This window comes from Plodia interpunctella, chromosome 11 (assembly GCF_027563975.2).
Source record: "Plodia interpunctella isolate USDA-ARS_2022_Savannah chromosome 11, ilPloInte3.2, whole genome shotgun sequence".
Classification (NCBI taxonomy): domain Eukaryota; kingdom Metazoa; phylum Arthropoda; class Insecta; order Lepidoptera; family Pyralidae; genus Plodia; species Plodia interpunctella.
The window spans coordinates 2,465,731-2,481,354 of record NC_071304.1 but is presented as its reverse complement, the minus strand read 5'-3'; the positions used below and the strand labels follow the sequence as shown (position 1 = coordinate 2,481,354).

At 36.5% G+C, this 15,624-nt stretch overlaps 1 protein-coding gene across 4 annotated transcripts; it reads right to left on the bottom strand.

Moving 5' to 3' along the window:
- Positions 1-227: 227 nt before the first annotated feature.
- Positions 228-15,329, bottom strand: LOC128673800 (zinc finger protein 845-like). Of its 4 annotated transcripts, none has more exons than XM_053751904.2 (12): positions 15,214-15,329; positions 14,714-14,773; positions 14,413-14,605; positions 13,783-13,949; positions 13,185-13,336; positions 10,594-10,738; positions 4,894-4,970; positions 4,230-4,422; positions 3,493-3,629; positions 2,902-3,082; positions 2,322-2,524; positions 228-1,393 (listed from the first exon to the last, which is right to left on the bottom strand). In XM_053751904.2, exons 2-12 carry the CDS (start codon positions 14,727-14,729, stop codon positions 1,271-1,273), a joined length of 1,587 nt encoding a protein of 528 aa, XP_053607879.1. In that variant the 5' UTR covers positions 14,730-14,773; positions 15,214-15,329; the 3' UTR covers positions 228-1,270. The 4 variants fall into 4 exon arrangements, with proteins under 4 accessions (XP_053607879.1, XP_053607878.1, XP_053607881.1 ...); XM_053751903.2 differs by having other exon boundaries at positions 15,119-15,321; XM_053751906.1 differs by lacking the exon at positions 14,714-14,773 and having other exon boundaries at positions 15,214-15,325.
- Positions 15,330-15,624: the final 295 nt, after the last annotated feature.

Below are 15,624 nucleotides of genomic sequence, written 5' to 3'. Positions count from 1 at the left end.
TAATCTTCCCACATTAGCCATTCCTCTGATAGAAAAAGAGATAGCATAGGCGTATTCATAGAGGTTCCTTTTCACCATTTGTGTACGGAACCCTAAAAACATAAACTTACAAATAATTTGTTGATGTTTTGCGATAAAAATGTTTGAGCTTCAAGAAGGTATTCAGTTTTACCTCTAAAAGGTCACTAACAAATTTGAAATAAGGAGCGATTCAATCAAAATACAAGTTACTGTAGTAAAATAATTTTATTTATACTTTCTAAATTAAGATCACATGATTTCTGTGCGAGACGAAAATCGAGGAACATCATATTAAAAATCTTATTTGATAAATGGCACAAACAGTGTCAAAAAGTAGCCTTAACAACAATAGAGAGAAAATTTCAATTCGTCATAACTTATTATTACAAGATATGTACAACTCACTCATGTATCGATATTTTGAGATCTTTATTTATATTTGGACCCAGTTATGTGCTATGAATATCGCGCTAAAACACACGATTTTCATTGAGCTGTATGTATTTTTTAATATACGTAGGTATTGAATATTCGTGCGATGTAATTATCAACATCAGTGGGCAAAGTGCGGGTTTGCGTTTCACTTCTCACTATCGAATCAATTCGAAGCGAGACTGCGGATCACATTGCGGTGTGGTTGTCGTTGCGTCACAATGGCGCAATGTGATTGGTTCGCTGCGTATCACTTCGAATAGATTCGATAGTGAAAAGTGAAATGCAAACACACACTAACTCCTCAGGCATATGACAGTTTTCTCACGTATGTAATAACATAGTAGAGGGTATCATTGTCTTATAAAGTAATAAATATTTTTTGGAGTTGATTATTCAATCTGTGGCCACAGACGATTCTGTTGGCTTTTCAACGTGATTTTCATACAATATTTCACCCCCATTATAGTCTTTTGGGGGTTGATTTGTGAAAAAGTAGCCTATGTTTCAACAGGGGTTTACATTCACACCAAATTTAATGAAAATCGGTCCAGCGGTTCATCCGTGAAAGCGGAACAGACAGACTTTCGTATTTATGACATTAGTATGCATCAATATAAATACATAGTATAAAACAAAGTCGCTTCCCGCTGACTGTCCCTACATATGCTTAGATCTTTAAAACTACGCAACAAGATTTTGATGCGGGTTTTTTAATTAATGTGATTCTTAAGAAAGGTTTAAAAGTATAATTTATTATGGTTCGACTCGGACGAGCCGCTAATATATTCATATGTAGCAGGTAATGTATTTAAAATTAATCAGTGTCGGTGCGTGGGTGCACTGTGAGCGCCCTCTGCTCACCGTTGTGGAGAGACATCACCATTTGGTACGGGACCTTTATCTGCAGGGGCACTCGCAGCGACGAGTTAGATGGCGCCTGCGATTGGGAAATGTTATTAAAATAGATCGTTATATTATCGTTTGTACCCATTTTTCGAAAAAAAAAAATGTTGTACATATTTATTACGTATTATGAGGAAAAGCAAAATAGTTATTATCTATACTATTATTATAAAGAGGTAAGCGTTTGTGAGTTTGTATGTTTAAGGAGAGTAATCTTCGAACCATTAGAAAGATATATATTATCCAAGATTGCTATAGGCTATATTTCATCTCAAAATTCCCACGGGAGCGGAGCCCGGGGCAACATGTAGTAAAAAATAATATTATGGCACGATCTGCCTCGACTCATATCGTCGAGGATCGTGCCCTCCGGAACTATCAGTCTATTAATTTTTCAATATTTGGTCTATTTTCACAAACTAATCATTTTTTTCTTAAGTGTCTTAACTTCTATTTCCGTGTTATCAGTCTACTTTCTTCATCAGAGATTTTACTTCCATGTTGTACTATCAATCAAAAATTCAAAAAGACAAAATAATTTATTCAGAAATTAAACTTTCACAGGCATTTTTTCACCTCAAATTTTATATAGTAATTTCTCAAAAAGCTACAAACTACTGACAATTCAAAACGACAATTGCTGAGAAGAAATGTCGAAAAACTCATTTAAACAGGTATAAAAATATTTTGTAACCCAGGACGCCGCCACTAATGCGGACCATTTTCTACGTGAAAAAATGACAAACAAACAAACGCACTCAATTTAAATAATACTAGCTGCGACCTGGGGCTTCGCTCCCCCAAAAAGTACCCTATATGTTATTCCAGGTTATATTCTACCTGTGTACAAAATATCATATTAATCGGTCCAGTACATTTTGCGTGAAAGAGTAACAAACATGCATACACACATCCTCACAGACTTTCGCGTTAATAATATTAGTAGGATAGTATAGACTCACATGGATAGTGATCTCTGGCTGGATGTCAGGACTCCGTGGCTGCGGGATCTTGGTCAGAGGGTTGGGCTTCACTAAGGCCTTTAGTTTGGGCGCCATGTTGATGGGGTACAGGTCCGGCAGCTTCTTCTTTGTCGGCTTCGCTTTCTCCTTCTCCTTCTGGTGCACCTGCGAGTGCTTCTGCAGGTGGTCTTTGCGGTAGAAACCTGAGGGCATGAGGTTTCTGATTATTGTTATTGCCCATTGCTGTGCTCGTGGTAGTTTATGTTTGACCTCGAGTTTTTTAGCCGCACACTGGCGCTTTATTAACTTAATTTTATCTAGTGTAGCACAATCTGTTATGATATATTTTTTTATTTTTCTCTAATAAATAATAGAAATTGATAAAAATGTGATGATGGCGCTAGTGTGCAGCTAATAGAGCCTTAGCTAAATCTATTCAAAATTCCATCAAAATCGGACCAGCGGTATAGCCGTGAAAAGGTGACAGACAGACTATCACATTTACGGATATAAGAAAAACAGCGTTAAAATGTACATAGACAATAAAAAAGCTACACAAAAATTGATAAAAAGCAAGTACCTTTCCCACAGAATGTACAAAAAAACGACTTGACTCCAGTGTGTATGTGTAGATGTATCTTGTAGTGGTCTTTTCTCCGAAATGGCTTCGAGCAGAACTTGCACACGTACACCTTCTGCGGGACCGGGATGTTGCTCTCTCGCTCGCGCATCAACCCCGGGTCGTCCATCGCGTTTATTATCTATGGACGGTAGATGTACATTATGACACAAGCGCGCTAATATCGCTCATTTTGAGTCGCTTCGTCGCAAAATGCCCCTTTGGCATTTCGTCGCAGAATGCATTTTTCAAAAGAGATATTTTGCGATCAGGGGACAGTTTTACGAAAGGGGTATAAAGCGTTTTGAGTCTGAAAATCGTACAGTGTAGTATAATTAGTATAAATTTGTAATACTTCATCACATTCGTTTATCTAGACTTGTTGCCAAATTCTTAGGCCCTGTTTCACCACTTTTTTTACGCTGACCCCGGGCTTCGCGGCTTCATAGCCCCGAACCAAACCGGGAATGTTTATTTTATTTTACGGAAAACCTACAGTAATTATTCATTCATTCGTGCATTCATTCAAATATGTAGAGATGAGAGAGAGACCTTAATTCCAGACGCGGGTATCTTGTTCTCGTTTCTCTCCGGCGACGCAGGCTTGATAGGGATCATTTCATCTTCTTCTTCAGCGCTCGGGTTGGCTGAGCATTTGTGCTTCTCAAACTGGGGGTTGGAGTAGAAACCTGAAATTTTAATATGCATTACGGTCGTGTGTTACTCAAATCGGTGGTGGTTCATTGGTTAAGACGACAGCATGTAAAATGTCCCAGATTCGAATCGTACACGTGCATTATGTATGAGCCTGGCGGCCAGGCTCGAACCGGGAACTCCTTCAACAAATGCGGCGAAACTTCAAATAGAATTTTAGAATTTTTGACTCGAAAAAACAACTACGTATTTATTTATTTATCATTTATTCGCACAAAATATTGCACAGAAAGATGTTAAAATTAAATAGTACACATATTCTTCATGTATTATTAAGTAAAAAATAAAATTATTTAACCTTTTAGTTCCACCAACTTTTAGACCATCGACCTGGATATTTCATGTGAATTTAAACTTGATACGCGTACGCATTCCTGAGAAAAAGGGCATTGACAAACGGACAACAAAGTGATGCTACAAATACACTAGGTAACATTTGACGCGCAGCATGTTACTCTATCTCACGCATTACCATTGACTCGAGTGAAATAGCACATAGTCGATCTCGCTCACGCAAATTGTAATTAAAATGAAAGAACGCTATGTTGCGAGTCAAATGTTCGCAATCGACGTACCTTCATTACACAGGGAGCACCATATAGTGGGCTGCATCATTTTGAGGTGAACATTCATGTGGACTTTAAGATGCTGTCTCCTTTTGAAGCGCTTGTGGCAAACGTCACATTCGTGCGGGCGCACCTCCTTCGGGGGCTTCAGCGGGGCCCTAGGGATCAATAGGCCCATGTCTTGTATGGACTGTTGGAGCTCCTGGAAGACAACGACCAATTACTGTGCTTAATAGGCGTAAATATAGCAGTGCTTGCTTGTTTTCCGTAAAATAAGGTACTTTTTTTCATGTGTCAAAAATAAAAAATATATACCTAGGTACTTTATGACAATGGATACATGTAACTTCACTGATGTTGGAGCCTCAAAGAGCGTTTTAATTATACTTTAACGAGAACAATATATATACTATTAATATAAAAAGGAAACTACCGAATCGATTTCAAAAATTCTTTCACCATTAGAAAGGTACATTATCCAAGATTGGTATAGGCTATATTTTATCTCAAAATTCCCACGGGAGCGAAGCCCCGGGCAACAGCTAACAATAAATAAAATTGATCAATTAAAATGGCATTTGACAAAATATCTTTAACGCCACATAGTATGTGAATGCATTTACTTAAATACGTTATATTTTATACACACAAAGAAATAAAGAAAAAGATTTACTTGTGGTTCTTCTGTCCCATCAAAGGATATCCATTGCGAGTCATCCGCTGTGTCATCTTGTTGTATCTCCACTGGCACTGTTGACAAATAAAATATATATTTCAATATTAGATACCTATTTATCTTTTCAATATTGATTTTCAGTATTGATGATTATATCCTATTAATATTATAAATGCGAAAGTTTGTGAGCATGTATTTGTTATAACATTGAAAGAGACATTATATAAATATACGTTACCTGAAAGTTTAGTTTAAAGTATGCTTTACCTTTTTTATTAAATACAAATTGCGTCCCGGTGCTTCGCCCCTGTGGGATTTTCGGTACACTATGTGTTATTCCGAACATATTCCACCCGTGTACCAAATTTCATAACAATCCGTACAGTAGTTTATGCGTGAAAGAGAAAGAGAAGACAAACATACACATATACATCCTTACAACCCTTCGCATTTATAATGTTAGTAGGTTTGCAAGTATTTTCACGATGTACAAAAAATTTGCAACCGCCGTGAACCAACTCATTCACAAATCAGTGTTTCCAAAGGTTTCGATAACATCCATAGCAAAACTGAAACAACCATGTTCCGTACATCTTCTTCATAGTATTCCTTATGGCAGAATGTCGTGGTCATTACGTGAAATGAAACACACACAGCAACTTTGTTGGCATTATTAATGGAGTGGTTTGCTAATTTCCTCACAATGTTTTTTTACCGGAAACAAGTGGTGATCTATGAAAACTATTATACATGAGTCGGGTTGGTATACAATAACAAACTCATGTGGCAAGAGTAGGATTCGAACCTGTGACTGCTTTCGATCCACCGGCGGGCGTGTTGACCATTCCATCACCACCGTTCCATACATAAAAGCTTGTAAATAACAAGATATCTTTAATACAAAATATCTTTTATATTTGGGGCTAGCCGTGGGCTAGCTCAATCTGTGTGCTTGTTAATATATTAATTTAAAATAATAAATAATGTAAATATCAAAATCAATCTCCAAGCATCGCAAGCAAGAATTTACAACATCCGTTATTGAATGTGAGAACAGCATACAACACACGTTCGAAGTGGGTAATTTTAGAAAGGGGAAAGCAGCAAATGGGGGTAGGGTCGGCAGGTAGGGTCTTTGTGTCACGGATCTTTACCTGCTGGCACCCCTATTTCAAGTCTCAATAATAGAACTCAGATAGTGGGAATAGACGAGCAATGCTTGTATGCTGTAAAAAGTGTTTAGGCTTTCATTGGCACATTTAAAATTATATAAATATTATTTCTTATAAGCTGTATTCTTAGATATTTTATTAGTGCCACTTTGAGATCCATGTATTGTATACCTGCATATAGATTAACTCAAGTTATTAAAAATATGTACAGTCAACAGCACATTAACCTACCCCATATTCATTGCAAACTCGCGGCTATTACCGCGCCATAGAGATTAATGCAGGGTAAATTGATGTGCTGTTGACTGTACCACTACTGGAAGTATTGTCTGATCGTGGTCTAATCTGTGGTACCACCTGTACTGGGAAGGGTTTACGTCGAAACGAAAATAAGGGTTAACATGGGTCAAAGACTATTAAACTGATGTCCATAGATTTAGAATACTTTTTGATTACGAAAGACCGGCTTAATCCGTAGTTTTTTTATTTATTTTTGGTTATGAGTTATTTTTCTATCTATTATATTTAATGTTATAATGAAAAGTGAAAATTGTTTTAGTGCAATTACTACTTTTACAATAACCTCGAAAAACATCGTAATAGTTTATATAATTTAGATAACATAGAACATTAATGAATAATTTATGCGCCAAAATTCAATTTTATCAACGAGAATACCATCCACTGACAACCGTATCCCACTACATTTGGCCCGACATTCGTTCGAACCACTCGGAGCACCATAAACCCTGCAACTGTCCCGGGAGGCCGACCCCACTCAACCGCTCCCGTGCTCCCCTTTTACAGTCCGCTGTCGCAGCCCCCCAGTCGAGCAGAAAAAACGGCCTTAGTTACCGACAGACAAAAAATAACGTGTTTTTTAGCTTCGAGGTCGTTGTAATACGGGGAGGGTTTTTTGGAAGCTCTGATTTATAAATGCGAAAGTGGACTTTTGTTTAGTTTCACCTGTCTTTGTATTTATAGAACTTGAAACATGTTGGAGGCGAACTGATAATATGCATTGTTTTAAGGGAGAACGGATTATCATGACGCCACAATTGACACTTAATAGCTACATTAATATTAAAGAAAAAGCATATTTGACTAAAATGTCACGAGCAAATTGAAGAAACTAATGGGTACGCTAAAATTATGTAAATTGAATGAAATTGCTTATTCAAATGGTACAGTCAGCAGCAAAGCGGCAGCACATCAACCTGGCAAATTCCCTGCTATAACCGAATAGTCCAGCAGTCCTGCAGTATACTCGTTACTTGCCATACGGTTGAATGTACCATCATTTAATGCGTAGTAAAAGTCAGTAAAAATGTATGTCTACTTATCATACAATTTGAGATTCGAGTTTTGCGACTCTTGGCTCTGTCGACCCGTTAAGGAATAAGGATGTGATATTGCATCTGTCTATACACTATAGACCCAAATACTGGCTTGACGTTGTCAATCATATGCGTAGTAATGATGGTCTGAGTCTGACCACTAAGGATGACGAAGACCGTGCGAAGTGGAGTAGAAAAAGTAGGAAAGTGGACCCTAGGCTCCGACGCCTAACGGCTGAGGAAGAAACCGGGAAAACGCTTAGATGAGAGACACTGTATCTGTCTGTTATCCACTCTGAACACAAATGAGGCTTAATTCCTATAGCAGTTATTAACAGTCGTGCGTCCGTGAATGTGTTGCATACATACATACGAGATAAAACAAAGTCGCATTCCGCTGTCTGTCTGTCCCTATGTATACTTAAATCTTTAAAAGTACGTAACGGATTTTAACCAGTTTTTAATAGTATGGAACCTGAGGAAGGTTTATATGCATAATTTATAATAGTTTTACTCGAGCGAAGCCGATACGGCCCGCTACCACCCATACGAAAACACAGCAATCACGTCTAGCAAATTTCGTCCCAACGTGTGGTCCATTACACATTTCCCCTTGCACTGCGAAATACAAATAATAAAAAAAAAAAACAAAATACCGAGCGCCGTTCCACCCAAAAATAAATTGGATCTGTGAAGTCCCTAATCTAGCTCTTGGAAGCTCCCCCTCGAAGCCGGCCGTAGGGGATCGCCCCTAAAGTAGGAGGGTTCGAAAGGTCGCGGCGCTATCGGCACATGTGGGGGGTACTGCCCCAAGTTATCGATTTTAGGCAGAATTCCACCACTTTTTAGTCGAGTTTTTATTTCAACAGATATTTTTAGATATTCTTTTTATATGCTTTTATTTAGTTTTCATTTGTCCCAATGTTTGTCTGTAATGAAATCTTACAAGTTAATTTCTTTTTAAGTTTTATGTTAATTTACTTCCGCTGTCCTAAAGTCTTAAATTTTCCGCGTCGCTTTAGTTCCCATGATAAACGCATTATTATGATGAGCATGACTTTATCACACATTGAATGCTACAAAATCACTTTGAGGACAATAAAAGCTTGTGACAAACAAGACATTTTTGTAACATAAAACTTGTTTTCTTTGAAATCTCTCAGTGGATTTTGATGAAATTTCGTACACTGTTAAAATATAACCTGGAATAGAACCTAATACGTACTATTAATCCCGAAATTGCCACAAGAACGAAGCTGATAATATAAGTACATTATGCTATGAGTTGCATTTGGTTGTGAATACCATCAACAGTTCGTCAAACTTTGGGGGATTCGGCATACATTGCATTTTTGATTGCGGTAAATAAAAGCTCTCATACAAACTACGCAATGTTCACTCAATCTTCGTCGGAATCTGACCGAGTTCGGCATGAGTTTGATGAAGCAGTGTCGAGCGATATAAATTGTTGGGTCATAAAAATAATCTAGATACTGACAGTAGAGGTCGATAGGGGGCGGCGAAAGTTGATGCGGGCCTTGGGGCCACGATGTATCATTCGTTTCCAGTGGCGTATCTAGCTGTTAGTATGCCCGGTGCGAGCTTCTACAACTGCGGGCTTAGGTTTTTTGTTTTGTAACTTAAGTCCGCCCTTTGTATTATATTGGTAAGTAAAGTTTGAATAAATAAATAAACAACTGAAAGTTACAAAGTGTCATTAATTTTAGAATAGCTATTTGAAGGTCCTGGGTTCGGATCCCAGCGCGGGCATATAAAGTACAAATCTATTATTATTATTTGCGATTTTTTTTTCCATACAACACAAACTAGGATACATTTTCACATACAATACAAATCTATGATCATATGAGTTTGCGATTCTTATGCCAGTTTCTGTGTTTGTACTTACACACACACGATACATATGAAGAGAGTTGAGAACAAACGACAAAGACAAATAAACAGGTGTGTTGTATTGAGATGAAATCTTTACAGTTTCTAGTCGTATTAGTCACTCCAAAGATTATGTAAAACAGGCTTACACAAAACGTCCGGTTGGACTGGACATTTTCGAAATGCGTTTTTAACTGCCGTCACCAAAAAGAAGAGTATTGCTTTTATAGTACCAAGCAAGGTGATCTTTATTTTTTTTTTTTATTATTAGTCATATATCGTGTAATTTATTAATTGATGTAAACAATATATCATTGCAAATATCTAAATATTGCACAAACATCTAAACATTGCAAATAATAAATCTTACAAATAGGAAACCATAAGTGCAAAGGTACTACCTATAGAAATTTCTTCCAATAGACCCGCGAAAGAAGAATTGAAAAAAATAGAGGCACTGGCGTGTAAATGTTAAATTTTATCTTTTTCCACCCATTGACGCCAAGAGGCTTTGATGCCATTGTGTGGAAAAAGATAAAATCATAATTTTGGGCCGCTGTAAAACATAACTGGAACTGGCCTATTATATATAGGTCCGGGGCCGTTGCGCGTGGCTGCTCGATGCCGAGACCTCGCCCACGGAAGGGTTACCGTTGGAGGTACCGGTCTAGTCAGTCCCCACCCTCCCCCTAGAAGGGTCGCTATCCCATGACGTCAACATTGACCGTTATAAACCAGTGTTTATGTACTCACGCAAGAGTTTTTTTTGTATATTTTATTCATTGATTCTATTGTTTATAAAATATTAATTTATTATCATACATACATACATACATACAGGGTGATTTGTTATACATTGGTATCAGATTTTTTTTTCGCGATTTCGTAGTTATCCCCATACTAAAAATTGTTCAGAATCATGGACTGAGCATGTGGACAAAATATTGCCAATGTATTAATAGTCACCCAGTATACAATAATGATCACATACACAACTATTATATTTTACAAATTTTACGGTACACTGGACCTAGTAAAATGCGATACGTGATAAAGGACAAAAGACAATAGAACTCTGTCCCGCTTCTCCTCGTGTATAATAATAATATTTTTATTTTTTGCATGAGCAAAATGGAAGATACGTAACAAACTACGTACGTAACAACACTACAAAATAATACAACATTATACATATACATATAGATATCCGGGCTAATCGCTAAGTAATCTCTACGATGACTACAGTCTTTCTGTCTATGATTTGAGATCGATCGATTCTGAAACGATATCCTTACCTTCATGCGTCTCCTCGTTGACGTGCGTCTGCAGATGAGCTTGCAAATGGCTCTTGATCTTGTAAGTCTTCTCGCAGTAGTAGCACGGGTAGCGGACCTCTTCGGTCCTGTGCATCTGATTGGCATATTCCATGGGGTCGAACTCCTGAGACAAAACCATATAGATATTTTAGCCAGACAGTACATTTCCGGGGAAAATATTGTTAATAATCGAGCTCCTAAGAAATCTCTTACTGATAATTCTCGCTTATGTATTTTTTACATTTTATTCTTTTCGATATTTATCAATTAGTAAAACTAGTGTCAGATTTTATTCAAGTCGCCTAAAGTCATCTGACATGTAATCCAATACACTTAATTTAAAAAATATAATAATATACTATTTAATACTATATAATATACTATGTAATTTAAAGAATAAGAAGCATGAGTAGGATTCGAACCTGGGGCCTTTCGATCACAGGCTGACGGTCTTAACCACTGGACAACCACCGCTTCAATATGAGAATATAAGTTCCAAAATGATTACTCTTTCATAAATAAAATAACATATTAAGAAACGAATATTTTCGGTATATATTAAATACAAATCTGACTTAGTATGTAAAACGGGATTACATAGTGAGCATCGCAAGGCAATGCACATCGCGGCGGAAGTGGGGGACCCCGGAGGGCTTATCCTCCCTCCCCCCCCTCCTTTTACGACCAAGACATTTGGGTCAGGAAAATATAAATTGACCCTTTTTAACTCCCGTTAGAACTCGTGGACAAGCAAGACCATGGTCCTGTCCGCACTCTGCGATATTTCACCACGCGGATTACTTCTCGCAATATTCGCACAGGCGGCGGTGAAAATATAGTAAAACTCTTATAAATTATTTATACCAAGATCCTCTCATTATGTTCATGAAAGAACCACAAAATAATAAAAAATGGGATAATAACATCACATTATAATCAAGATGTGTACCTAGTAAACACTAATATTTCTATCAGTTATATAAAAAAACGACCTGTAAAGCTTACGACATACACGACGTACGATGTACACGAAGTAAAGTTGAAATAAAAGTAGGATTGGTTTTATGACTTATAATAGGGACCAACACTGTTTGAATGAGTTTCTTTCGGCATTTCTTCTCAGCAGTGGTCGTTCCGAAATGCTAGTAGTTTGTAGCTTTGGTAAACATCATTTAATTTAGATTATGACGTGAAAAAGTGCCTGTGAAGGCCTAATTTCTGAATAAATGATTTGATTTTGATTTTGACGGCACCGCTCTATCGGCAAACAGTTCTTGGCTAATTCGATATACATATACTAGTAGTAGCAGCCTTAATCATAATATAACGCGTTAGAGAATAGATATACGAGTAAAATGTGTTTTAATTATAATGTAGCAAGTAATTATTTAACACTATCTAATATAAACTTTAATAAAAATCGAAGTGTAAAATAGTGTCAGCCAGCATCAAACTAGTTTTAAATTAGGGCTCCATCAAATGCTCAGCTTTGAAAAAGTTTGAGAATCGCTGATCTAAAGCTTTCCTTGACTTGTTTCATTTCGCTATTTCTAGCGGCGGGAAAACTTGTTGCATTATGGTACGGTTGGCGGGAAAGGAGTTTTCTTTAAATTGGATCCAATCACTTCCAATGCCGTTTTTAAAAGGTGCAGAGAGAGATGGGAGGTACGTATTATGTATGTATCCTTTCCTTCTAGCGTGGACAGAATAGTCTTTACTGACGATTGCTCGTAATAGCGTTTGAAAGATGATTTTGGTCGAGACATGTTTAGTTATCACTTCATAATATACACACAACACACAACATATTTGGTTTTTAATAACAATTAAAAAAAATATGAGTCCCAAGACCACAGAGCTCAAACATTTCAGATACGGAAATAGAGGGAGGGGGGTATGTAACCCTAACGTTTTAGGGTATATTCTAAGGGCAACCCCCCCGATAAAATTAGTAATAGATTTTTTTTCTTAAAAGTTAGTAATATTGTTTTAAAAAAAAAGATTTTTGAAGGAATCTTGTAAATTAATTTGTCGTGTTATAGAGTAATTGGTATTATACAGAGTTGGTATTATACAGAGTATTGGTATTATAGAGTAGTTGGTATTATACAGTGATATCGATTGACAAAGAACTACACAACAAGGGCGAAGGGTAGGGTGGGGCAGGCCCGTGACGCCCCCGGCTCATGACATTGCTGTAAATGGCGTGTTGTCTGGGTCGTGGTTCAATCCTTATCCTTACATATTATAAAACAATTACAAACTACTGCACGGATTTTCGAATAAATAGCGTGTTCCCTCCCTTACGAAGGTTTAGATGTATAATTATAGGACTTATAGGTTTAGAATATATATATTATGTTTAGACTTGTAGGTTGTTAAGTGATAGCAAAATTGGAAAGGAAGGTGAGATTGATACAAAATAACAATAAAAACAAAGAAGAGGCCTTATATCCCCCGCCGCCGTGGCCGCCCAGTTCCGTGCTTCTTTCATTATACATAGTTGTGCATAATTTGATATAGGTTCTATCTTCTTCCTGCACTATATTTGGTCCGTGCTAGTAACTGACCTGTGATTGCTCGTAATCCATTTCGTTGCTGTCTCCACCGGCGTCAACATCCGCAACCTCACTTTTGATGTCCAGCTCAACAACGTCCAAGCCAGATAACTCTTTGCTATGAGTCTGCAGGTGTTTTTGGACGTGGTCTTTGCGGCTAAATGCTGGGTAAAATTTATGATGTCATGCATAAAGTAAAATAGTGGGTTATAGCATTGTTGTCAGGTAGGAAATACTCCGAGAGGATTTATGCCTTTGATTGTAATGACTCAAATGTCACTAAATGATAACAAGGTACAAAAGCTTAATTTAATTTAAACAAGGTAAGTAGTATAAAATGGATTAAGAATTAATTAATACACAAATTGATTTATTAATCATCTTATATATTAGCTAATTTTTTTCATCACCAAAGTAATAGTTATTTCAAAAATATATCTAAATTTCAACAAAAATACTTGAATGTTCAAGTATCTTTTTCTTTTTTGTTGACCTTGCAAATATATATATTTTAGGATTATTTTTAAACTTATTTTTCGACCTCTTTCAACATAAAAAAGTACACAAAACTACTGTTGTGTACCATAAATAAATAAATAAAATTACTTACTTCTGTGACAAATTCCACAGGAATGTGTCTTTTCCCCTTTATGCACAGCCATGTGTATGTTTAGATGCTCTTTACGTTTGAACCCCTTGCCGCACTCGTGGCAGACGTGGGGTCTGGTCTCTTTGTGCTCCATGGTGTGACGGTCCAAGTGCTCTTTCCGTTTTAACCTGAAATTGTCTTACTTTTATTATCTTTACTGGTTAAGTGAAAACAGGGCTTTGGAAGGGAAGTAGAGGTGGGACACTATAGGCTAATAAAAAAAAATATTTTTTCTTTCTAAGAAAATATTTTTTTGTGTAAGCAAATTCATGTACCTAAGCAAAATTATTTTAAACATATTTAATTAGATTTCAGATTTATGAATTTTACTACTTGTAGATACTTTGGCCACAATAGATGAAGCTTATTAAGTAGGCATATAAAGTATTAAGTCATGTTTGTTCAGATAAATAATAAAAGTGATATTTTTGATCACATAATGTTATGCTAACTAGGTACTTATTTTGGATTCCATGAATTCTGGATTTTTTTCATGTCTGAATATATTATTTTCAAAATATGTTAAAAATATTATGTGATATACATGCAAGCCCAGTTTTTGGTATGAAAAATTATGATAGGCATACTCACCCTTTCCCACAAATGCCACATAGATATCTATATTCCTTAGTGTGCATACATAGATGCAGCTCCAACTCTGCCTTATCAAGGTACCGGACTGGGCACTCGATACAGCAGTAATGTATTGTCCCATCTTCTGTTGTTATAATGTTGGCCAGTTTCTTCTTGGTGATAATGCGTTTGACCTGCATTGCATCAGTTTCTGAAAAAATGTTTACAGTCAGTTATGTTTGACTGTTTTACTTACCTATATGAATCTTACAGACCTTACCCCAAATATTTTGTTATAGTAGATAATAAATCAATATACCTTCACAATCTTCCATTTTTTAAATCTAATTATTGCTGTGACCAGATTAATATCCGCAGTCTGAAACAAAACAAAAAAACTTTTAGAAACTCTACTTTTAAAATTTCTCCAAAGCTAAGCTTGTTAACTAAAAAAAATGAACTTGAAATAGTTAATCGTATTCCCCACCGTTGGATATCGCCCAAGGCTTAACTCCCCTCCGAATAGGGGTGACTACCCTTTGTCTCCCCTAACATCCTATCAAAGAGGGGAGGGGTCCCCACTTCGGTTCGTTACAAGAGGTGGTTATATCCGTATCTTTATACCACATTAATTGAAATAAAGTACATATTAATAATAAACTAACAGAAAACTACTTATGACAAATAAAACAAAAAAATAGGCAATCTTTTAGTTAGTACTTACGCGCGAAAAGTTTCACAGCTGTAATGAACTTTTCTGTTGTTCTAAAACTTAGCTAAAATAATATAACCAAAACATCATTGATAAGGGCAACTCACTTTCTTCTTGAACACAGTTTGTTTTAGTAAATATTTACAAAATAAAATAATTACACGAACAGATTACACTACGTACACCCACACACCAACAAAATCCATGAATGACTGAACCTAGGAGTACTTTTGTTCTGTGGACTGAATAGAAATGTATGAAATCAAACCAGATGAATGAAATGAAGATAAGTATGTGAATGAATGAATGAAATGATTACTTTAGAGATGCACCCTACGGACGGATGCACAAAATTATAGCTAGTCGAGTCAAATCGATAATACTCGTATATTATGATGATTTAGCATAAGGTCGTAATAATAATCTCGGTTAATTAAAATATAAAGAGTTTATTCATTTTGCAATTTTACTTGCAATTCGCGACTGCAGCTACTTAACTGATGCACGTTTGTACGTAT